This window comes from Moschus berezovskii, chromosome 2 (genome assembly GCF_049115385.1).
Source record: "Moschus berezovskii isolate FMDL1 chromosome 2, NW_MosBer_1.0, whole genome shotgun sequence".
Taxonomy (NCBI): Eukaryota; Metazoa; Chordata; class Mammalia; order Artiodactyla; family Moschidae; genus Moschus; species Moschus berezovskii.
In genome coordinates, this window is record NC_142461.1 from 30,020,829 (window position 1) to 30,045,532 (window position 24,704).

The 24,704-nt window shown below is 41.8% G+C and overlaps 1 protein-coding gene and 1 non-coding gene across 2 annotated transcripts in view; both read right to left on the reverse strand.

Moving 5' to 3' along the window:
• The window catches only part of ARPC2 (actin related protein 2/3 complex subunit 2), a 28,499-nt gene extending 6,664 nt beyond the window's left edge, over positions 1-21,835 (reverse strand). Inside the window, exons 1-7 of the mRNA XM_055397556.2 lie at positions 21,694-21,835; positions 21,397-21,478; positions 13,394-13,428; positions 12,051-12,163; positions 7,753-7,798; positions 5,487-5,673; positions 4,794-4,887 (exon numbers count right to left, since the gene is read on the reverse strand). Of these exons, the coding sequence (XP_055253531.1) occupies positions 4,794-4,887; positions 5,487-5,673; positions 7,753-7,798; positions 12,051-12,163; positions 13,394-13,428; positions 21,397-21,470 (549 nt within the window). The 5' untranslated portion in view covers positions 21,471-21,478; positions 21,694-21,835. The remainder of the gene's footprint in view (positions 1-4,793; positions 4,888-5,486; positions 5,674-7,752; positions 7,799-12,050; positions 12,164-13,393; positions 13,429-21,396; positions 21,479-21,693) is intronic.
• On the reverse strand, positions 18,479-18,615 carry LOC129538753 (small nucleolar RNA SNORA42/SNORA80 family). Its single transcript, XR_008682294.1, has one exon. It is a non-coding gene; the product is annotated as a small nucleolar RNA SNORA42/SNORA80 family (small nucleolar RNA).
• Positions 21,836-24,704: the final 2,869 nt, after the last annotated feature.

The window sequence follows — 24,704 nt, forward strand, 5'->3', positions numbered from 1 at the left end:
TCCCGAGGAGGGCTAACGCCCAGTTGGGGAGCTCGTCTGTTTCACCCCTGCCTCCTGAACTCCCTGTGTAGCTTCCAAAGGTTGGTGGGAAATAGCATCACTGGGTTAGGTGAGCTCCCTTCTGAACTTTGATCCCCAAAGGAAGAATATCTGAAGAGGGAGGGAAGGATCCAAGATAATTCAAAACGAAAATCCTTAAAGCAAAGCTGCTGAAATTGCCCTTCTCTAGCAGCAGCAGCAGCAGCAGAAAATACCTTACATTCTGCAACTGGGTTGGGACATTCTCTAACTTCTATCAGTTTTCCTCTTTTAGCCCCCGGCAGGGAGAACAGATAAAAACTGCCTGCCAGTACTTTCCTGTGTTTCTAAGTTTCTTGAATGCTCCAGTTCACTGATACATGTGGCATTCACAACCAGATGGAGTATCTGTAAACCCGTGGTGACTTGGAAGCATTTCTTAGTTTTGGACATGGAGAGTGATGCATTTCAGAGTTGGTTAACATTATACTGACTCGGGGCTATAATTTAGGCAATCTCCTGCCTTTGTTTCTCCTTGGTTTTTCTCTCTTACACAACACTTAAAAGCCAGAAAACCCACCAACCCAGCAGCTTTTTGCCTTAGAGTCTGTTATATATGTATCAGCAATACTGCCTCTTTTTTCTTCCTTTTTTTCTCTTTGGGGCATCACAATATTATTTCTTTCTTCCATCAAAGCACAACTGACCACAGAAGCTCAGAATAAACCCAAATATATACAGAAATTAAGTATATGATAAAGACAGCATCTTAAACCAATAGTGTAAACATGGACTTTTAAATAGCTGCCTCTGGGACAGGGAGTAGTCACTTAGAAAAAAAGATGGCTCCACCTTTCATATCACGCACCAAGAGAAACCACACATAAGTAGTAAGATTTACACATAAAATATGAAACTATAAAAACACCAGGAAAACAACGCAGGTAGATTTCTTTACAACCTTGCAGTAGGTAAGGCGTTTCTAACTATGACTCAAAATCTCGAAGCCACAGAGGTCGATCAATTTCACTACATGAAAATAAAGTTCTACATGGGGGAAAACCAAACAACAAAAATAACCCACGAAGTCTAATGACTAACTGGAAAAAAAAATCTGCAACTCCTATCACAGAAAAAGGGCCAGTATCCCAAGTATATGAAGAAGCTGAGAAGATCAATAACCCAATAGAAAAATGGGTAGGGGCCATTAAGAGACATCTCACAAGAAAAGACAAAAAAATAGCCTTCAGCGTTAAAAAAAAAAAAAGTTTGACCTTGTTCATAAGAGAAAGTAGACACCATTTTTAACCTGTCAGAGTGGCAGAAATCCAAAAATTCAACACCATTTTGGGAAAATGGATGCTCATGCACTGGAGGTGGGAGGGAAGTGGCATAACCTCTATGGAGAAGAGGCTGGCAATGCTACCAAAATTACTCACTTTGTCTCAGGGTCCCCAGTTCAGGACAATACCCTATGGGTATAATCCCACATGTCTACAGGCAGCAAGGATCCTCAAAACGACATCTTCACTACTGCCTATGAGGCAAATTGCTTTTGTCTTGTCCCTGAACATATAGTAACCAGTGGTTTCCACTTAATTTCTCTTACCTACTGAACTAACTTAAAGATCTAGTAATAAAACAATTCTAGTTCACCAATCTCTGAAAGGGTAACTATTGCTTTTCAGGTAATGAGTGTTGAAATGATGACATCTACCAGGTTTTCCCTGATGCTCACAGCTCATATGCCTTCAAAGCCGAGCACTAGCACATCCATAAGAGTGGGGAATGGCCCCTCCCTGTCTTTTTCCAAATGACAGCAATTAGCATCCCTCCAAGTCAGCCTGCCAAATGGCAAAGGAGGGAAGGCATTCTGAACAGGCTGGAGATGCATGTCAGCACGGGAAACGAGGATCCACAGCAGGCAGACGAGTGACCACAACCAGTCTCCCCAGGTCATAGCATTCTAGGATAGGCATCCACAGTCCTCCTTTTTCTTAGAAATTTAAAATAACTAGGCCTAGGACAGTGCTTGATTTATTTTGGAGGGGAAAACCAGCAAAATAAGTCCACATTACTAAGGTCATTTCAAGTAAATTTATACTGCCTCTGAGTCTGGAGAGGGAGGAAGGGCAGACGGCTTCCTGGGCATTGCCTTTTCACATGGGGCCAGGCCTGTCACTCACTGGAGACACTGTCGGTACAAAAATGCAGACGTTCTTTTCCCTTTTAGACAAGTGTCCCACCACATGGACTCTGAGGGAGAGCATAAGTTTACATGCAGAAAAGAATACTCAAAATTCTCCTAGGAACAAATCTCCAGTACACTCTCCAAGACAAGATCTGTTTAAAGTATAAAAATAAGATGTTGTCTGGAATAAAATGGAAGAAGACTGGTAAAAAAACCAGCCAAATCTAAATATATACTTCATAGGTTTTAAAATTAGCTTGTCAGTCTGGATTTAGCCCAATTTCTGAGCTACTGCATTTAATTCCCCTGTCAATTCTGCATAAAAACACATGAAATGCCTGTCTGAGGTTTACATTTAGGACCTAAGAGACACGTATCTATGTGTGCACACCCATACACTTTTGAAAGTTTAGTACTCTCAAATGCTGTGTCTATATTCCAATTTTTCTGCACAGGGACTACAAAATTAGTTTCTGATTGATTCAGTTCAGTTCAGTTGCTCAGTTGTGTCTGACTCTCCGCGACCCCATGAATCACAGCACGCCAGGCCTCCCTGTCCATCACCAACTCCCGGAGTTCACTCAAACTCATGTCCACAGAGTCGGTAATGCCATCCAGCCATCTCATTCTCTGTCGTCCCCTTCTCCTCCTGCCCCCAACCTTTCCCAGCATCAGAGTCTTTTCCAGTGAGTCAACTCGTCGCATGAGGTGGCCAAAGTATTGGAGTTTGAGCTTTAGCATCAGTCCTTCCAATGAACACCCAGGATTGACCTCCTTTAGAATGGACTGGTTGGATCTCCTTGCAGTCCAAGGGACTCTCAAGAGTCTTCTCCAACACCACTGTTCAAAAGCATCAGTTCTTCGGCGATCAGCTTTCTTCACAGTCCAACTCTCACATTCATACATGACCACGGGAAAAACCATAGCCTTGACTAGACGGACCTTTGTTGGCAAACTAATGTCTCTGCTTTTTAATATACTATCAAGGTTGGTCATAACTTTCCTTCCAAGGAGTAAGTGTCTTTTAATTTCAATCAGCATCTGCAGTGATTTTGGAGCCCAAAAAAATAAGGTCTGACACTGTTTCCACTGTTCTTCCATCTATTTCCCATGAAGTGATGGGACCAGATGCCATGATCTTTGTTTTCTGAATGTTGAGCTTCAAGCCAACCTTTTCACTCTCCTCTTTCACCAAGAGGCTTTTTAGTTCCTCTTCACTTTCTGTCATAAGGGTAGTGTCATCTGCATATCTGAGGTTATTGATATTTCTCCCAGCAATCTTGATTCCAGCTTGTGCTTCTTCCAGCCTAGTGTTCCTCTGCATATTAGCTTAACACAAAAAGCCACTACAGATGGTCAAATGGAGAATATCCCTTTTGAAGATTTCCCTAGCCACTCAGAATGCCTACTACACATAAAGTATACTCACTATATTAAGCACAATTATTTTTCAACTCAACCTGGCAAAAGAAGTTCTGTCCTGGAATTCTTAAATTTCATTACCCTGCCAAGGAACAGAATGAATATACAAAGCTTTTTTTTTTTTTAATTTAACCTCTGAACTAGACTTTGAATGCGGAGCCATCTCATAAGAAACCAGCCAGGATACCACTTCACCAGTGAGCTCTCATGTCCTAAAGCCAGCAACTGGTTAGCAGACAGCATGACAAAGCCACAATGGTTGTATTGTGTCAGACCTGAGTCCAACGACACCAGAAATCCAATCACAAAATGTCCTGCTAAACCCCACTACTCTTCTAGTGGATGAGCTGCTTCTGAGGGAGGCGCTCCATGGGGACCTCAGCCCAACTTAGGCCCATTCTCTTCACTGCCAGTTTGACAACTCTACACTAATAATGCATTACCTACGACCTAAGAATTTTCTCTAGACTCCATTCTGAAAAGACTTTGGGACTAATAAGCCAAGCCAACAGACCTTGCTAGAAGCTTGAAGAAAACTTAAGAGGGCAGGAAACATGACTAAGCTTTAAATCAAAGACCCCATGGCAGGAAGAATACTTCATATTCAGTCATTTTGTTACTATGTGCTATGCTTAGTTGCTCAGTCATGTCTGATTCTTTCTGACTCCCATTCTGTAGCCCACCAGGCTCCTCTGTCCATGGGGATTCTCCAGTCAAGAATACTAGAGTGGGCTGCCACTCCAGGGGGATCCTCCTTCAGGGGATCTCCCAACCCAGGGATTGAACCCAGGTCTCCCGTAATGTAGGTGGACTCTTTACCATCTGAACCAACTCTAGTTCAGTCCCGCAAAAGGGCTAAAACCACTAAGAAAAAAAAAAGTCCAATGAGTTTGATGGGGGACTGTTTAAATCAAGTTTCAACATCAATAGGGCTGCCAGTTCTTATCTTTTTTAAAAAATATTTACTTATTTTTTAGCTGTGCTGGGTCTTAGTTGTGGCATGTGGGATCTAGCACCCTGACCAGCGATTGAACCTGGGCCCCTTGCACTGGGAGTGAGTAATCTGAGCCACTGGACCACGAGGGAAGTCTCTCTGATGCCAAGGTGTAAGTCACTAGGCCATGGCCCCCCTACTCTCCACCCCAAGATGTCTGCTCCATACCTGCATGAACACCTTTCCAATGACCACATCGTCGTCATCCTTAAACACTGTGCTGAAGACTACTGTGACTCTGTCCTTTTTTGACTCAACATACCTGAGGGGAACAAAACTCATGAGTAAGTACAGAATCAGAACGGGGTTTTGTCAAGAACTTGGTCTACAAGTGAAGCAGGAGGGTAAAGCCATCATAAACCTTTTAATTCATAAAACAAGATGTGCCAGTGAGACTGAATATTTATGGCCATGAAGTCAGTACAATAAACGCTAACTTTACACGAGGCAAGAGATGAAAATCACCCAAATTGGACGTTATGAACTTGTCTATATGGTATGATTTGGAATCCAGCGTTAGTTGATTCTCAGAACCCCACTTTAAAAAATATTTCTTAGAACCTATAGTCACCCTCTGCCTCCTGATTACCTAGCTAAATTACAGAAGGGGACTCAAAATGTTAGTACCTTAAAGGAAGTGCTGGATTCTCTTTTTATCTTTTGCCAACTTTCTGTAGACAAGGAGAAGTGGCCTTCTTCTTTGCCATACCATCTACATCCTGGGTTAAAGAACCTTATGAGAAAGACACTTTGGGGGGCTTCACACAATATAGTTTAAGGTCTGACTTCGCTGAGTATCTTTTGGTAAGCACATGTGACAGCCACAACCAAGTTTCAGGACCAAATTCTATCTATACTCACATGGTCTCATCATCCCTATAATGGATAACTGCCCTGTTCTCTCCTTCCTTGCCCTCTTCTTGGAACTGGAAGTATTTCTCAAAGACAGAGGCAAAACAGTTTCGTTTCAACATGCCAGCCTGATGCACGATGGAATCCTTGGATGCAGGCAGATTTTCAAGGTCGTATAGCAAAGAGACATTGTATCCTGGAGGGGGAAAGAAACACCAAGTATTTAAAAAAAAAAAAAGCTTTTTGGGTTCAAATGGCATTTGATTTTGTCTCAGTGTCCATACTTTTAACCTAAGGAGAATGCAGTCCACTCCCATCTTCCTCAAAGGGCAAATGAGGTGAAATAAAACCTTAATTCTTGTAAAATTACTATAAATATATATGGCTAATTAACAGATACCATGCAAAAATCTAAGTCAGTATCAAAGATGACGGTTTATCATGCCAAGTGCCAACATGGTGAGCAGCTTGGTTGCTTTTTGATAAAAAAATATACCCGCCTGCATGCCATTGCAAACCCTGAGAATGGAAATAGGGCAAAAAACTAAAAGGGAAAAAAATCTGCATACACCCCAAAAGATTTGTATACACTGTAAATTTTTCCAAGTGTTTTAAAACATTTTACTTCATTTGATCTCTATATGAGCTGTATGAAATAGGCCAGATATAGTTATTCTCACTTTAGAGGGGAAAAAAAGGTTCAAAGAAGCCAAGCACCTAAGATGCTTTATTATGTAACTGAATTACTTATACCTGCCCAAAAGCCTGTGGAAGATTTTGCAAGAATATCTGTCCATCACTGAGGATCATTTCATATTCTAAACAAATGATGGGAATAATTTTACCAGAACTGTACAGACTTCACATCTCCGAGTTTCTTAGACCTTTATACTTTGTTACCATTTAGTATTTTTCCAAGAGCATTCCTGAGGTCTGTGTTTTGTTGAATCTATCCTCACTGAGAGCATCAACTGGCTATCTAAATCTCTATTCTAGATAGGGTTTAGCACATTCTTGGCACTCCAATATTAAATAATATCAATCACCCTTCCATTTTGGGTACCTGAAAACCAGATAAACAAATAGACCATAAGATTAGATTTAAAAAAAAAAAAGAAAGAAAATATTTAAAGCTGGGGTTTGTTAGTTTTAAGAAGCCAAATAAAACAAACTAAATAAAACTATAACTGAAGCCAGACTTAAGTGTGGCTTCTAATATGATGAAGAAAACATGATGAGAATGAAGAAAAGTAAAATCTAGTATGGCCAGCCGAGTTTTCCAAACTTGCCTAGATAAACTCATACCTTTATGCTTTTTCTGCTCTAGTTATTTTTCTTTCTGAAATTCCCTGATTCCTCTTACAGCCTACACTGTTATTTTTCAGTATTCTTTATGGAGTACAAAGTTCTCATAGACAAATACTCCAAGTAACAAGTTACATTCCAAAGGCACTTTTCTTTATTAGATACTTTGTTTCCAGAGCAGCAGATAAGAGTTTAAGGGAAGGTATTCTAATGAGGAGGTGAGATGCCATTTTTAAGTAACTGGTGTTAACAAGAGACAGCTACACTTTCCTTTTTAGAAAGATTTGTTAAGTCAAGGTACCAGTCATTAGGATTTGAGTAACAAATATTACATTCAGGCAGTCTTACAACTTGCTCCTCATTATGGGGCCTGGCTATAGATGCCTCAGAATTTGAAACTACTACTTAATCATAGGGATAAAAGTACTGTTCAGTTTTTTTCCTCTTTAAGCTTCCTTTAATGCTGTATAACATAGCTCTTCTAGTCAAGGAGGCACAAATCACTGATTAGAAGAATAGATTACAGGGGCTGACATTTCTATTGCAAATGTGAAAATAGCTGTGAATATTCCTTTTCCTTCTCCAAATGTGCAGTGTACAAAGGTGTTACTGGGGGCTGGGAGGGAGAATCAGTGTTGGCTTAATCTTCTCAAAAGGCAGGTTAATCACTATGGGCAAACAAAGGTGGCCCTCTGGCTGAAACATTAAGAGTCATTAGATTCTACCCAATAAATGTTAAAAACGGCATATATCAACTGTCTGTGTGACTACGCCAATAATGTGTATCCATTACTGGACAATGCAAAGCCCCTTAAAAGCTATGTTCACGGAGACAGCTGAAGTGGGACCTGAACTCATGCAGAAATATTCATAAGTAAGTAACATTTAAACAAAACCTGTTGGCTAAAAAAAGCATAGCAGGGTGAATCTCTTTCCAAGTCACTGGACAGCCATTCACATTACTACATACCTGATTCTGGATTTACCAAGTAACTTCCATACACCCTCTTTAATAACTAGAAAATAGAAAAACAAGTGTGTTATACAAATACATATCAACAAGTATGTTAATTCAAAGACCATGAGAATTTCATTATTTTCAAAGCACTGTGCATGCCAAGTTTTTCCTAAGCCAGCATTCTTCCTAACGTTCAAAAGGTGAATAAGAAATAGGATACAGGGAGGGAAGAAGATTTATCTGAGTTATCAAGCAAATTACTCACAGAACTTCGATTAACTCCAAAAGGTTAGCACTTGGTCACCCCTTTAAATGGTCTGTTCTCCTCCAGATCTTATACTGCACATAACTACCCTTTTTTTTTCTCCAAGAGAGTAGAAAGATGCCAAACTCAAGTGAGAATAGATCATGTTAGTTATCAACAAAGTATAAGTCAAACCACTAACTCAGGTGAATGAAATGGTAAAACCAAGACTGTCAGGAACTGATTCTGGTTAGCCTGCTTATCTTGAATGCTTTAAAAAGCAATGGATAATTCAATGTTAGCCAGTTATTTATACTGTGGGGGTTCACAGAAGGGTGTACTCTCCAAATGTTTTTTTTCTCAAAACCAATCTTTACAGCTGGCTATTTTCCAGCTTTTGTTGGAGTAAATAATAAAACAAGAGTCCCTTTTACACCTTCTTATTTTTTCTCTGCCAGTATGACTGCTCTTCCTGGTAGGAACTGCTCTGAGGCTGAATGGTTTAAGAATCAATCTTTTTATTTGGGAAGGAACAGTTCTGACTTAAAAGTTATTGACACATTAAGCAGGAGAAAGGCAGTTATTTGGAGAGAGAAAAATTAAAGTCACTAGAATTCAATAACCTCTTGGTATTTAATAGTCTTTATTATGTTTCAGAGGCAAGACACAGACAGGTCTTATTATTTGTCTCATTAAAATCTTGAACTCAGGGAGGGAAGGAGTCAGCTTTATTCCACGGGAAGGCAAAACTGAGGACAATATATCAATACTAACCCCCAGTCATATAACAGGCTGTGGGACTTTGTCTCTGTGCATCCATTTTTTAACAGTGTCACTACAAATACACTAATAATGATCCTCTTGCATTTTCTGGGATACCAAAAAAAGAGGTACTCAAATCTAAGTTACCAAGTTAAAAGTGAACAACAGCACAAACTTGCTTTAATTTTAAGAGTGGTGTGTGTGTTTTAAAGAATCTCACTAGCCAGAGAAAAGCACTAAGAACATAGGCAGCACGAGAGTGGAGGCCCATGTAAGCAGGGCCATCGTCTGGTCCACTCCTGTCATCTCAGAGCCCATCTCCAGCATCTGGGGACTCAGAAAACAGATCTGAGCAAATGTCAACGCTTTTCTTCTAATCTTATTTTCAGTGTTCTTTCCAGATTTTTAAAACACATACAATATACAAACCAGGAGCAAACCATTTATTTCATGTTCCATTTTAAAGAATTATCATATAGTACATTCTTTCTCCTCATTCTTAAATATTTTTTAGTACTTCACATATTTATTTAACCATTATCCTATAGCTGGAATAAAGTCTCAACATGCAAAACCTGGACAGTAGGGTGGACTTCACAGCATCAATCAGTGATCACACTTGTTTATGTAATGGCAAAAGTTAAGTAAAAGCCACACGTAGTTCCTATTTGGTGACCATACAACCAATGTGAGCTATCTCTTACAGAAGAGGAACTGAAGGGAGAGGTTCAAGGTCATAGAGATTTGACTTCAGGTGTCCCATATACGACTTCTCCGAAATCATTTCAGGGTGAAAAAAGTAGCATCTGTGTCCCAATAATAATTTTAACTATCTACAATTCTGTACTATGTGTACTTTGAGGAACGGAAAATCAGATGTGGGAGAAACCACAGCTCCTAGTTTAGGCTCCAAGTTATTCAGTTTAAGCCCAAGACACTAAGTTAATATTCTGAGATCTAAGCAGTTCTTAGAACCAAAATTATACCAAGTTCAACTCCTCTGCTCCCCACTCTTGGCAAAACCAGCCAACGCTTCCTAGTTCACTTCACTTGCACTTTTAACCGTGATTCACTTTGCGCCCCCTCTTCCAGCCTGACACCAGGAAATCAGACCTTCCCACCTGGCAGCTGAGGCTTCCTGCTTTGAAAAAAGGTCTGTGACAAAGTAACAAGCTTCCTGTGGTTATCACAGGCTGATCACTGTTTAACCAACCCAGGGAACCATTTACCCTGCACTCTGCTGCAAAACAGCCAATGTTACCTATTCCACCCACTTGAGTGGGTGGAGCTGGTTCCCTGACCCTTGTGATAGCTACAAGAATAGCAATGTATTCTGGAGTTTCACTGTAAGGAAAGCACAGACTGGAACAGAGATTTAAGAAATCTAGCTTTAACACTTGGAGAAGGCAATGGCAAGCCACTCCAGTACTCTAGCCTAGAAAATCCCATGGATGGAGGAGCCTGGTGGGCTGCAGTCCGTGGGGTCGCTAAGGGTCGGACACGACTGAGCGACTTCACTTTCACTTTTCACTTTCACACACTGGAGAAGGAAATGGCAACCCACTCCAGTGTTCTTGCCTGGAGAATCCCAGAGATGGGGGAGCCTGGTGGGCTTCCGTCTATGGGGTCACACAGAGTCGGACACGACCGACGTGACTTAGCAGCAGCAGCAGCTTAACACTTCTCTCCCTCCCAAGGATTGTTCTTACTGCACCAAGATCTTTAAAGAGGGGAAGGTCTAGGCGGAATGATCGCACAGTTTTTCAGTTATCTGTTCAAATGTTCAACAGTTCTTTCCAGGTAGTTGTCTTCTACTTCATCTAAAGCAGGGCCACCTTAACTGCCATTTATTTCCTCTTGATCTTCATCTGGTAGAGTCAGCTGGTCTCACTTACATTAGTAATCTTTCAAATGTGTTAAAAGACTTAAGTCTTTCTCCTGAGGCTCTTTCTTTTCAGGTAAAATAACCCTGAATGCAAATTCTCTAAACCATTCTTCTTCTCTTGAACTTGAGGCAAAATCGGAGAAGGTTTTAGCTGTTCCTTTGAACTTCCAGGGCAAACCAGTTGCATATGAAGAAGTAAGGGAAGTGACTGTGTATGGCTCTTGGTACTTGGCTTGGTTAACATTTAGTTTTTAGTATCAAGATTTTGATCATATGCTTTTGTTAAACAGCTCTTTCATCACATAAATTTTAAATAAGTTAAAAATTACTACTCTCAGTAGCATGGAAACATATACACTATTGTATATAAAATAGACAGCCAATGGGAATTTGCTGTATGACTCAGGGAACACAAAATGGGGCTCTGCCACAATGTAGAAGGGTGGGAAGGGGTAGGGAGTGGGAGGGGGGTTCAAGAGGGGACATATGTATACCTATGGCTGATTCATGCTGATGCACGGCAGAAACCAACACAATATTATAAAACAATTATCATTCAATTAAAAATAAATAAACTTAAAAAAAAATCTACTATTACTCTCAATCAGAAAGAAAATAGAAATGGCTGTATCTTCATTCACCACATTAAGGAGAACCTACTCTGTTAAAACTAGAAGATACTTGAAAACTGATTCAGGAACTGAGTCATACTTCCTGCTTTGAGACCCAACCACAACGTGCACACACTGGTGTAATAACATTTTCTTTCTTCCATAAATGGCTCTCCCCAGAGCAAATACAGTTCAACAGGAACCAAACCTATCGAAAGAAGTCAGTGAATAAAGCATGGCCACCAAGAGTTTCTGAACACATGGACACCCTTTCTTATTTCCCCTAAGGTAGTCATAAGGAAGAAGAGATACTTACAGAGGCCAGTTCTAAAGAGCATTAAACTAAAAAGTATAAAGGGCAGATTTGTTCCTAAATTTCTAGAATGAGAAATTAAGCCTGTAAACTTGAAACAGACCAGAGATTATATACCTGCTTCACGATGTGACAGAAATAGAACTGAATCCATCTCAGTCCTGCCATAGCTATTTTTGTATTGGTCAAGGAAAAGTATTCTTTGCTACATTTTTTGAGAACTAAATCTGTTTTTGTTTTCACTGGTTAGAGACCATCTTTATTTCTTCAGTGTAACAACCAGTCAAGCAGAGAACCAAAACCCCTTCTGAGAAACACCCTTCTTTATGACTAATAGAAATGATGTCAAGAGTCCCTGGTTAGGTGAGCAAGCCATCCAGAGTGGCCAGTGCCAGTGTGGATGACTCAGTGCCGTGGATCTTCTAGGAGTGGCAGATTGCCAGGAAAAGGTGAGGAGGAAACAAGACTCCCAACAAAAAATGATGTGGAACTTACCTCATCAGCACCATGTGCCTGAAGTTCCTTGTAGAATTTCAAAGAAATACTGACCATCACTTTTGTTTTATCTCCATTAGGATTTGAAATATGGTAGAGGACTCCATCAAAATCTGCCAGGAGAGGCAAATAATCTTGCTTAACTTGGGAATAGGGAGTAACATCTCAAAGTGCCTGCCTATCTGCTGCAGGGCACAAGGAATTCTCCCTTACAAGCAGGCACGTAAGTAATATGACGTTCATTTAAAATCCATGTGGAAAATCAGTAGAAACACTGAAATAAGAATTAGCGAGTACTCATCTCTTTTCTCTAAAATTACAAAGCTATTTTTACTTTAACCATCACTTTGTGCTGAAAGAATTAAAAAAAACAAACCTTTATTGTGACGTATCTGAAACATGTATAAAGATATAATATACAACGAACCCCTATTCTCAACATGGCTTCAACAATTAATCAACATATGGCCAACCTTGTTTCACTTAGACACAGCCCTTCTCAATGATTTATTCTGAAGCAAATCTTACACATCACGTCACTTCACCCATACATATTTCAGAATACATCTCTAAAAAAAAAACATAACCCCAATTCCACTGTCATGCCTAAATTAACAAAAAAAAGACAACAATATTAAATATCCTGTCAAGCACTGAAATATTATCTCAAAAATTAAAAAAAAGTATTGTTGTCTTATTTGAATTAGGATCCAAACAAGGCTGACACAGTGTGTTTGGCTAGCTCTTAAGTTCTTGAAACCTGGGGCTGAGTGTCATTACTTTAGGGAGCTCTGGCATTGCTTAGTTATTAGCAGGAGGGGAAGGGGATGGTGCCTGGCCTCCAAGTCAGAGCTCTTCAGAGCTGCAAAAAGTTTTCCAAGATCACCTGGTCAAGCATTCCCATTTTATTAATAAACAGCATGACCAACGCCTCAAAGTTCACGGAGCAAGTGAGTAGTGTTAATACCCAATTCTTTCTAGGGAAAAGAAAGCAATAACCTCTTTCTCTGACTTGTTGAACAAGTCTTGAGTATTTTTGTGATTCCCTACTCCTCTAAGTGCTAGGCAAACTAAGATGATGGCTAAAGATAATAACATAATATTTCCAAATTTAAAAAATCTTAGTTTGTACCACAAAATTAAATCCAAACTTCTAAGATATCAGCAGGCAACTTTATATAGCTCACTAAATCCATGAATGATGATCTAAAATAAAAGCCAGGAAAAAAAAAATCTGACAATCAAGACAGGAGCCCAAATGTCAAAGCTTATTTTGGGAACAATTTTCTTTTCTATTTTTTATATTGTGCCTTCTCTTAATAGGTGAGATAAAGGATACTTACCTGCAAATGTTACTTCTACAGCTTCTGGTTTGTTTCTGCAAAATGAAATAAAAGTCCTTTTAGTTAGCTAACTATATTGCTGGGACTTCCCTGGTGGCCCAGTGGTTAAGACTCCATGCTTCCAACGCAGGGGGCACAGGTTCAAACCTTGGTCAGGGAACTAAGATCCTGCATGCTGTGCAACATGACCAAAAAAAGGGTAACGACATTACTGCTTGCCTTTAGGGAGACTTGCAAAAGACTCCTGAGATTTAAGATCGGACAGTCTTGATCCAGGTACACAACTCCTTTTTACATGCACTAGCATCTCTATTTACTAATGGTGGAAGACTGAAAAACAGCAAGCATAGATAAAGCTTGTTTTGCAGCTCTCATCTCTGCTGTGGTTGGCGCTCACCTTCAGTTCTTAACTCCTTAAGACCATGATAGACACGTTTGTATATATGCCCCACAAAATGCCCTCTTTTGGTTGCACTCCCAGCGGAAAAACTGCTAAACAGAGAGCAGAACAGTTTAAATTTACGTAAAGTGAAAGGATGAGTTCACGCCACAAAATGATGCAGTCCTCTTCCACTTCAAAGACAATCTGTAAGTCTTCCTACACTGTGTTTCCCTCTCCCTTACATCACCTAAGTACTCACCGTTCTCCTTTGTGAAGCCCTCTTTGGTTCTATTCCAGTTTGCTTTTTTTTGGGGGGGGTGTTTTTAAATTTCAAGTGTTGCACTTTCATACAAAGTGCAGCACAAAGTAACAGCAAAATCACTAAGAACAGTCGAGACACCCGTTTCCCAATGTTAGCCTTTTCTTCAGTACCATGTTTTCAGACAGATTAATGCCTGCATTCCTTCATTTTCTCACCTACTCATCTTTAAAATGGGAGAACACAAATGATCCTACCTACTTCACACAACTGCTAAAGATAAAACAAGAGAACAGACATGGAAGAACTTTTCCTGGGAGGCACTGACGGTCCACCACTTTCAATGTGATTCCCAGCTGAGCTTGGTACATGGACTTCTGTTTGATAAATGCTGCTGAGTTACTAACCCAGAAAGCATGACATATATCCAGTTAAAAACAATAATGGTCAATTAACCTCCAGTGAAAAGCTACTTCAAATGCTTTCCTCACTTCTCCTCAAAACCCAATGGTAGGAAACCAATGAAAACTCCATAGTTTTATTAGCTAACACCCTATAACTCAAATGATTCCACTTTGTTTTATGGGCCGGCAGACAAGATATACACACTTTCCCATTTATTCTTGCCTAACTTGCTCAAGACCTCACCATCAAATGTGCATGTCTTTTACTATCTCCGCTCCCTCATCTGCAGAAGGAACCAAGACTGAGCTGCCCTCCAGAGTTGCTGGGAAATAACGGAATAAATAACATGGTTTATGACTGTTAAAACGCTGATGCGAAGCTAAACCATACCTCTCAAGGAAACTGACTTCTATTAAACATATGTTAGCCCCACTGTAAAATCAGCCTATACAAATCACATATCGAGTTCCACCCTGCTTCTTCAAAGCCATCCATATGTGACTTAGGCAAAGTATTTTGGGTGTCTGAGAATCGAAGCATTAAGTGGGTTTATGGACAAGCAGTGAGTTCAGGATATGACGAAAAGAACTAGATAAAAATTAAAAGTTGTTTCTGATCTTTCATTTGAAACTGTAGCCTGGTGACTAAGGTGATGAACGACCAACCACCATTTCTCACTTCTAGAAAAAACAAGAGCAAAGGAAGAAGTAGAAACATTAATCTACGGCCCATTTGAATGAAACATTAAGAGGCTGCACAACGGGAGGAAGCACTGAAACACATTTTCCTGAGGAAGGCCGGCTGTGCCAAAGAGGCAGGGTGGAGGCTTATAAAAGCCCATGCTGTATCACTTAGTAGGAGGCTGTTTTTTTCTTTTTTTAACCTTTAGGCTTTAAGTCAGCCACAGAAGGGCTGAGTTCCTCACTTTCTCACTTCATCAACTGACCAAGAATAGATCAACTGTAGATAAAAAACCTTACGGTTCCAACATTTTGACTCTGAAATTTTGAATTTCTCTAGGTCATAAAGTTCCCTGAGCACTGATCCCCACTGGGAGAAGTCGCTAAGATCTATACTAAGTGGTTTGCCGCCTGATTTGGGAATATTCGTCAAATCATTGCCATTAATATTTTAGTTTGCTATTTATGGCTGCACAGAGGTCGCAGAGAAGAGAGGCAGGCTGCTGAGGACAGCGCTGGGCTGAAGGAGTCCTCCTGAGAAGTCACCTGGGGGTTAGACTTCTGTCTAACTCTGTCCCCCACAAGGGGACTGCAGTGAGTGGGAAATATACCATGACAGGGCCATGGCTCAAGTCCAAGACCAAGTGTTTTGTGGTTTAAAAATCACGGAGCTATGGGGAATAAAGGGCTTCCCTGGTGGCTCAGCTGGTAAAGTCTGCCTGCAATGCAGGAGACCACATGTAGCACAGGAGACTAGGGTTTGATTCCTGGGTCTGGAAGATCCCCTGAAGTAGGAAATGGCAAATTACTCCAGAATTCTTGCCTGGAAAATCCCATGGACAGAAGAGCCTGTACGTTACAGTCTGTGGAGTCGCAAGAGTTAGACATGACTTAGCGACTAAACCACAAGCAACCACAGACAGGAATAAGATTGGTCTGGGAGCAAGTGTACTCTTAACTGGCCTAAAGAATGTCAGTCACTCAGTGTCTGACTCTTTGGGACCCCATGGACTGTAGCCCACCAGACTCCTCTGTCTACTGAATTCTCCAGGAAAGAATACTGGAGTGGGTTGCCATGCCCTTCTCCAGGGGATCTTCCCAACCCAGGCATCAAACCTGGGTCTCCTGCATTGGAGGCAGATTCTTTACCATCTAAGCTACCACAGAAGACCCTAGGCCAAAAAGGCAAATAGTTGTTTCAGGCAGTGAGAGTAAGTTTAATCACAGAAAAAGTATGTCTTTTAGAGCTGACTCTTTACCTCAGGTTCTGTCACTTACTGTAGTCACAGCAATGATACTCATTGGCAAGTCAAAGGTTCCTTTTCTAGAAAATGGAGTTTAAAAGCCTCTACCACACAAAGATGCTGTGAGGACTAACTGAGAAGTTACATGGACGGCAAAGTTTCCCAACAAAGGTCTATGACTCAGCTACAGATATGCTGAGATAATGATCCCTCGGCCCTTAGGGCAGCCCAGTGGCAGGATCTCCTGGCTAGACCATTCACCCAGATGTGACATACCATAACAAGGTCAGGAATCACCAGGGAAGGGTGCCTACACAATGCTGAATCCATCTACTCCCTCAGCAACTCCCAAGAGCCCCAGTTTTGTCAATTGTAAATCAGAGCTACTATCTGTAACCCAGAAACATTCTGAAATGGAAGGAAACCATGTCAAACAATCGGGAATTGGTCAGCAAAACAAGGAGAAACAGAACCATATTAATGTCAGACTGCTGCAATGTCTGGAATCCTGGAGTAAGCCAGGTGACTAAGTCCTCAGGGTTACTGACAGGACAGCACAAGACACTAAAACATACTCAATTCATTCAGGTGGGTTTCAAGAGCTATTCTTAAATTCCTTTAGAAAAAATTTCTTCTTCTCCTTTTTCTAAGGAAGTTTCTAAAATGTCACTAAAGAACTCCTGGCAACTGCTATTATCCAATCCTCTTTTCTCATTAAGGATTTTGGAGTTTCTACTCCTGAACACATCCAGTTCCCTGTTGTGCATTTATGTTACTCTTTCCGTGAGCTGAATTAGAGGAATTATTGAATTCTGCTCATTATCTCATCATAAAGTTTTTGATTAATCTCCTTTAAGTCCTCTGTAAGGCTCCCATCATCCTTTTTGAGCAAAGCCTACAAAAATGGATCCTATTAGGTAAGAGGTGGTCCTACTCTCTTAAGGCTCATCTCAAAATAACAAACAGGGTCTAAAAGCTGATTCACACAATGTCAGAAGAAGGATAAACTCCTAAAGAAACTAAGAACTATTCTATTTGGCTTCATCAAACATGTATAAGCTGACTATACACACAATAAGAATTCTGGGGAAACAAAGATGATAGAACCATAGACCCTGCCACTAGTAGAGTAGCAGGTTTGGTACACACAAAAGCAACACAGCTCTGGGGCCTCATGCCCAAAGTAGTTCCAAAGCAGCAAGAGACTGGGCAGCAGTGTGTGACTACAGTGATCGGTAAAAAGACCAACCAGATCATCTCAGCAAGTCAGCCACTACATCCAGTGTCTTCTAAATGCTTAAACAATGTCCTAATTCCAAATCGCTTCTCAGTAGTCTGTTTCCCTGAGGACATATACAGCATATTTGGGAATGAGAAGGTATCAGCAAGATTTAATTTATTCCTCGCTCAAATTTCTCCTCCCACAGTCCTCGCCCACCCCAACTGGCACGGCTTGCCTACTGAGCTTCACTCCCCCTCACAGAAGAACAGTTCCCCACAATATGCACAGCTGTGGCAAGGAGCCAGCACGCACTTAAAATCAACAGCAATTCGCATCTGACAGCATTTCCTCAATTTTGCACTCCAGACTAGAATGAAGTTGACAAGCCTAGCTTTGGAGGCTATAAAGGTTCTTGGTGTGTATATAGTAACAAAAGAATTAAATTAATTTGCCAAAATACTTCTTTAATTGGGAGCCTAAGTAAGAATTCCTAAATGGTTGGGGGAAAAAAAAACAACCAAAAAACTGTTGACAAGACCGGCACAGGAGGTTATCTGCAGTGTTGTACATAGCTTCTTAACCAGTGACAGTCTCTCAGTTTGGAGGCTGCTGGGAAGACAATTTACCAATAATAATCATTTTGTGGGGATACAGGAATCATTTCAATAAGCCACCTTCCCAGGAGTGTGGTGGGAAAAAAACTTTGCCTGGAATGGCTCTCAGGCTTTGTCAAAACTGCCTCCAAGTTAAAAGGTTTTCATGACCAAATATAAAACAATTTATGACAGAACGGCTTTACTCGAAGGAAATTTAGACTTTTAAAAGGCTGTCACAGGCAAGAAGATCCAGCAAGATATCAGAGAGGCATCATTTTTTTTTTCTTTCTTGTTTCACACTGTACAACCCCCTTCAGTGCTCACAGCCCACAAGTAAGGAGGCTGGGCAATGGTTCGAGGCTGCAATTTACTCTGGCATGGGTACACTATGAGAGGCCTACAGAGGAGGACCTGCCATAAATCCATTACCATGCTCTGAGAGGCATCACTTAAAATAAGATCAACTTCAAAAGGAAAATTACTCTGTGTTCTGAAATACATACCGCAAAGCTATTTTTAAGACTACCCTCATGCTCACGTTTTCAGTAGCTGCAACAGGGCTGTCCAAGGGGACTTTCTGCAGTAATGGAAATGTCTTACATCTGGCTGCCCACATTTGGCTGCTTCTAGCCACGTGTGGCAACTGAGCCCCAGACTGTGGCTAGTGTGACTGAGGAGCTTCATTTTAATTCACTTTAATTTTTATTTCAACCTGCCTTTTCACATGTAGTCACTGGCTATCACCAGGCATCACGGAGCTGGAGGATTCACTCTGGGGAAGGCTGCACAGAACCTCATTTCCCCAACTGGGAAAAGCAGGGTGGAGCTGACCTCTCCCCGCAGGTTCCCACAATGGCCAAGCCTTTCCAATCTCGAAGGTTTCTCCTTAGAGCTACTGCCTTTCTTTAATCTTTCCCTGATCTCCACCCCAAAATGTGTCCCCTCTTAGGTCCTCTGTAACTCTGCCATACTCTTAGAAAGGTCCCCCCTTCCTGTTCCTGTTTGGGTCTGAGCACTGAGAGAACCCTGTAAATGTTTATGATCATCACACTAGTTATTATTCTCTAAAAGTTCTGGCTAGGCATGCACCTTGATAAATAGTTAACTACTCGATAAATACTTAAATACTTTACTGCTGCTTCACCTTACTAGTAAGCCTAGAAACTTCTTCCTAGGCTTCTTCTAGGTGTTACATTTGCAATCCCAGGAAAACCCTACCTGTTAGGCTGAATATCACGGTCTCTTTTCAAAGGGATTTTCAGCAGAGTATGTTCTGAGTCCACTTACTTAAAGTCACATCTCAACTGGAAGACAGGCCAGAAAAAAACCAAAATTTGCTGCCATGCCCTAAAGATGCAACATTGTTACAACATATACTTTGTAAAAAAAAATGTGGAGAAGTTTTAAATTATGCCTTCCAGACTCGTGTGGCTATTTACTCCCAGCTGAAAGAGTTAGTAGCTCTTTTTAAGAGTAATGTTCTAAAAGGAAAAGAGCTGAAGCTATGAATAATGGGCTACATTTCAGAGTCACAAGTTATTAATAAACAAGCAGATGTGAACGTACTCCTACACTACAAGGCATGCTTCTACTTGAAATGCACAGGCATTTATCTTGTAGATCAGCTTATAACCACCCAGGTCTCATTTTTCGCTAGTCTAAACTTGAGAATTCACTTAAGTTGTGAAAATGCAGAAGTTAATTTAACTTCCTCCTATGTGCTACACTGCTCAAAAAAGTACACAGCAATCACCCAAAATAAGCCACTAAGCTGATTCCCTAGAACATTTAAAATGCAAAGGAACTGGTAAGTGAGGCCGAAGACAAGAAGCAAGTCAGCCTAAAATATAAGCAACTGCAGCCCCTGGCAGGAAACAGTCACTACTGCTCACTGTGTTACTTCAAGGAAAGCTGTGCTTTGTACTACAGATAAAACCTGTGGCCTTATAAAAGAGATAGGAGACAATATATTCAACTTAAGAGGCAGGTAATAAGTATTTTTTTAAAATGCCTCCAAGCCACAAGTTCATTATGTCCACTTAGAAATTCCCTCCACCAATCCCCTCCGACCGGTGGCTCTCCAAGCTCTTACTCTATTATTAATTCCCAGTTCACCAGAAAGGGTTTGCACTATTTCCTCAACTGTGTAACCAAGATGTGACGTCTCATCCTCACACATGGGGAATTGAGGCAAAGGGACTGGCCACAAGTCATCAAAAATTAGAAGTTAAAACCGATTACTTGGTTCATGTATTAAATATTATATTAGAAAAGCAAAGCAGCTTTGGGGGAGGAGGTCGTCTTCTACTGATTCTTGTGTCTGACAGTGAAGGCTGCCTTAGAAACATGTCCTAAAGCCCACTTTTAAAAAGGCCAATGGTTAACAAACAGGTCTTATCTGAGAACTTTATTATAGACTCTGGAGGCTTTTAAGTGTGTATCTGGGCCGGAATGACTACAGAAGAAATCACAGACCAAGGGGTACAGCACAAAGATTTAAAAGATAACCAGATAGAGGACAGTGAGTGGGGAAAAAAGAATCAGGACCTCAGGAGAGCGGTAGGAAAGGAGTGTGGATATGGGGGGGACGGTTAACTTTGCTCGAGAAATGTAACAAAATGACCAGTCTCTCTCACAGTAGGGTTCGGGGAAGTAAAACTAGAGAGATCAACGGGTTCTCCGGCTGCAAGGCAGTGCCTGCCTTCAGTCTTCTCTCCTGTTCCTTTAGACGAGAAGATGGGGGTGGGGAGCGAGAAGATGGGTGGTGTATCTGGGCCTGCCACCTTCTTTCCTCCTCCAGTGCTGGAAATCCCTGAAAACTCCTTCCAACCGGATCCCAAATGGGCTCTCTCTGGGTTCTGAACAATGACGGGGAATACAGAGGGAAATGGTCCCCAGCTCGCTCCAGAGGGCAATGGGATCCTCCGGCGGAGAGTTCCGGCCCTAGCTCCCCTCACGTCCCACAGGTCTGCTGCCCTTTGGCACGCGCACTCCTGTCCACTCCCTGCTTCCGCATCCCTCCTCTGAGCCTCTCCCCACGCATCTCTGCCCCTCACCCCACCGCGCCCAATCACCTCCCACGTCTAACCCCGCCGGGGCAGTCCCCACACCCGGCCAGGTCTCCCACCTCCCTCCTCTGGGTCTGGAGGACTGAACGATCATCAGGGGTCAACTCTGCCTCCCCCGCCACCCACCGGCCCCAGGCGCGCGCTCACCCGGCGGCCGCGTTCTCGAACTTGAGCGCGAGCGTCTCCTCGATGATGCGGTTGTTCACCTCCAGCAGGATCATGGCGGCGGCTGCCCCGGACAGGGGAAGGAGAAACAAGGGCGGGTGAGGGTGGGTAAGGGAGGAAAGGACAGACGGAGCGGCCCTGCTGCCCCTTCAGGAGGGGGGCTGGGTGGGGTAGGAGGTTAGGGGAGAAGGGGAAAGGGACCGGGGTGGGAGAAGGGGAAAACCTGCGCGCTGGCCCGCGCACGCACTGACTGTGGAGACACCCACCCACCCGACCGACCTGGCCCCTGAAGCCTGAACCCGCCTGCCGAGCCGCCGCCGCCGCCGCTGCCGCCTCACCGACAAGCCTGGTCCCCGCCCAGCCCCCGGCTCTAGCCGGCCACTTCCGCTCTCACACCCACTTCCGCTCGCCGCCCGGACGCGCGGCCCCGCGGCGCCATTTCCGCTCCGACCCCTCGTGCACGCGCACGCAATCGCGCCGGGCAGGGGCGGGGTGGAGATGTCGGCGGGGGCGGTGCCGCGCTTGCGCACGCGCGATGCCGGTAGTCCAACTCTTGGCTAGTATCCCTACCGTCTCCCGGCCTGCTGCTGTTCGCCGAGGTCCACCTGGCGGTCCGGTCCCGTACTCCCCAAAGGTTTACTTCCACTCTTCCGGTCTTGTAATTTCAGAGACCCTGCAAGAAGCTCGCTCTTGTCATCCCCCAGCCAGCTTCTTTGCTCTCAGCTTGTCAGTGACCTTTCCTCGTGCCACACCAATGGCTGTCCAGCGGCACCGTCGCTCATTCATTTCACCAAATACGTAGTGGGCTCCTGCTCTGCGCTGGGGATACAGTGAAACGCATGAGGTCCTGCCCTCGAGGAGCTTATAGTCTGGAGAAGGAAACGGACAAATTCTGTTTATCTAACTACAGATTGTTAACAAGGTCAAGGAAGGAAAGGAATGAGAAGTCACCCAAGTGAATAAGCCTACCTGTCATGTCTGTGCCTAGAGTTGCCTCCAGGTGCCCCGAACGTGATTTTTCTCTGCCTTTGAAACGCCTTCATTCCAGTACCTCTGCCAGAGACATATATATATGTGTGTGTATATATATATATATATCTCGGAGAAGGCAATGGCAAGCCACTCCAGTACTCTTGCCTGGAAAATCCCATGGATGGAGAAGCCTGGTAGGCTGCAGTCCGTGGGGTCGCTAAGGGTCGGACACAACTGAGCGACTTCACTTTCGCTTTTCGCTTTCACACATTGGAGAAGGAAATGGCAACCCACTCCAGTGTTCTTGCCTGGAGAGTCCCAGGGACCGGGGGAGCCTGGTGGGCTTCCGTCTGTGGGCACACAGAGTCGGACACGACTGAAGTGACTAAGCAGCATATATATATATATTTAAATTATCTGCATGTGGAAAATGAACTCATTTTTGAGCTGCGTCTCTCTATGCTTGTGCGCCTTGTTTTGTCTTTTTCTCCAAGGAGAATCGAATAAATGTAGTTGAGTTCTCTTTACATGTATTGATTTACTTTCTGCTACGTGCTCTTGGTAAAGGGAGGGATGGGGAATGCAAAAATGAACAAATAACTAGCCCTTGTCATCAAGGCCCAGACAGCCCTTCAAAATGGATTTCTTTGCTTACCGACCATGGATAAACTTCCATTTGAAACTACTCCCAAATTATATGCTAATGTTTTAACATTGTTTATTGAACTAAAATAATGCAGATACATAGCTTTAAAATACATATATATACTAGAAGGTGTGTAATGAAAAAAATTGTTCCCTGGCCTACTCTTTAGAGGCAATAGTCTCAACTCTATTACAGATTCATCCAGATTACATCCATATATCTAAATAAATCCATATGCTACTAATTCTTGATTTATTCATCTTAAGGGTTATTTGTTGACTTCCTGCCATGACAGCTAAAAACATGAGTCTGTCACTTCTGTTCTCCACCTGCCATATTGATGTAAAAATTTTAGTTAAACCAATAATCAGCATTTAAATTATGTATGCAAATACTGTTTACCAATAAGCCAATGTGTACTACAACTGTGCCTTATAATTTATACAGCCCTTCATTTTTCTTAGAGTTAACAGTTGCTTTTTTTCCCTCGCTTGTTAGTTTTTTGTATTATCTACAATTGGCTGCCCCCACCCCTGAAAGTACTCTTAAGACTCTATCCAAAAGTCTGGCAGTATTTTCTGTATACTCAAATGCAGAAGTTCTATTTTTTTCTCTAGAATCTTTGTCCCAGAGTCTCCTTCCTCTTGTTTCAATTGGAACTGACTGCTCTCTAGACTTACTGTACAGTTGTCATTCTGGGATTTTCCTGGGCTGGTTTTGCCCATTTCACGGATCCCATGCCTTCCTCTTTCTTAGTTTACTTCCTTGTTTTGCTGAAGCACCGCCTCTGGTAACTTCAAAAGGAAAAGGCATAGGGGGATATATTGGAATCTTTGCATATTTTAAAATCTATTTTATCTTAATACTTGATTTGCAGTTGAATTTATAGTTTAGCTGGTTATTGAATTTAAGTTTTGAAAATAATTTCCTGTCATAATTTTGAGGGTATTATTCATTTTCTTCTACCTTCCAGGTTGTTATTGTGAAAAGCCTGATTCCTAGTCATATTCCCGATCCTTTGTATATTACATCTTCTCTGCCACTGGAGGCTTTAGGATTTTCTCTTTAGGCTGTGGGTTGGAAATTTTATAATGATTTGCTTTGCTGTGACTTTATTTTTTTGAACTGAGCACTCATTCAAAATGGAAGCTCATGTACTTTAGCTTTGGAGGCAGTTTTCTTTATTTCCTTGATAATTTCTTCTCCTTCATTTTCCTTGTTCACTTTCTGGAATGCCTGTTATTTAAAAGTTAGATTTCTGGGTTGATACTTTCTTTTTTTTTTTTTCTTCTGTTTGCTGTTGCTTTGGGTTGGTGTGCTTTATTCTTATTTTCAATTATAAATATACATAATGTGAAATTTCTCATCTTAAGCATTTTTAAGTGTACAGTTCAGTCAGTTAAGTCATTTATTGGGATTTTAATGCAACAGTCTCAAAACTCTTTTCATTTTGCAAAGTTGAAACTCTGTACCCATTGTTTGTTTGTTTGTTTTTTTGTTGTTCTATTTTTCTGAGATATTTCCTTGTCATTATCTTCAACCATTTTAAGTTTCAGGTTTTCTTATTTTTAATTCCTTAGACGTTTTCCCCTCAACTCCCCTTCCCATATTATTTTATCCTTCTTTTATATATTTATTTATTTGACTGATCTGGGTCTTAATTGCAGCATGT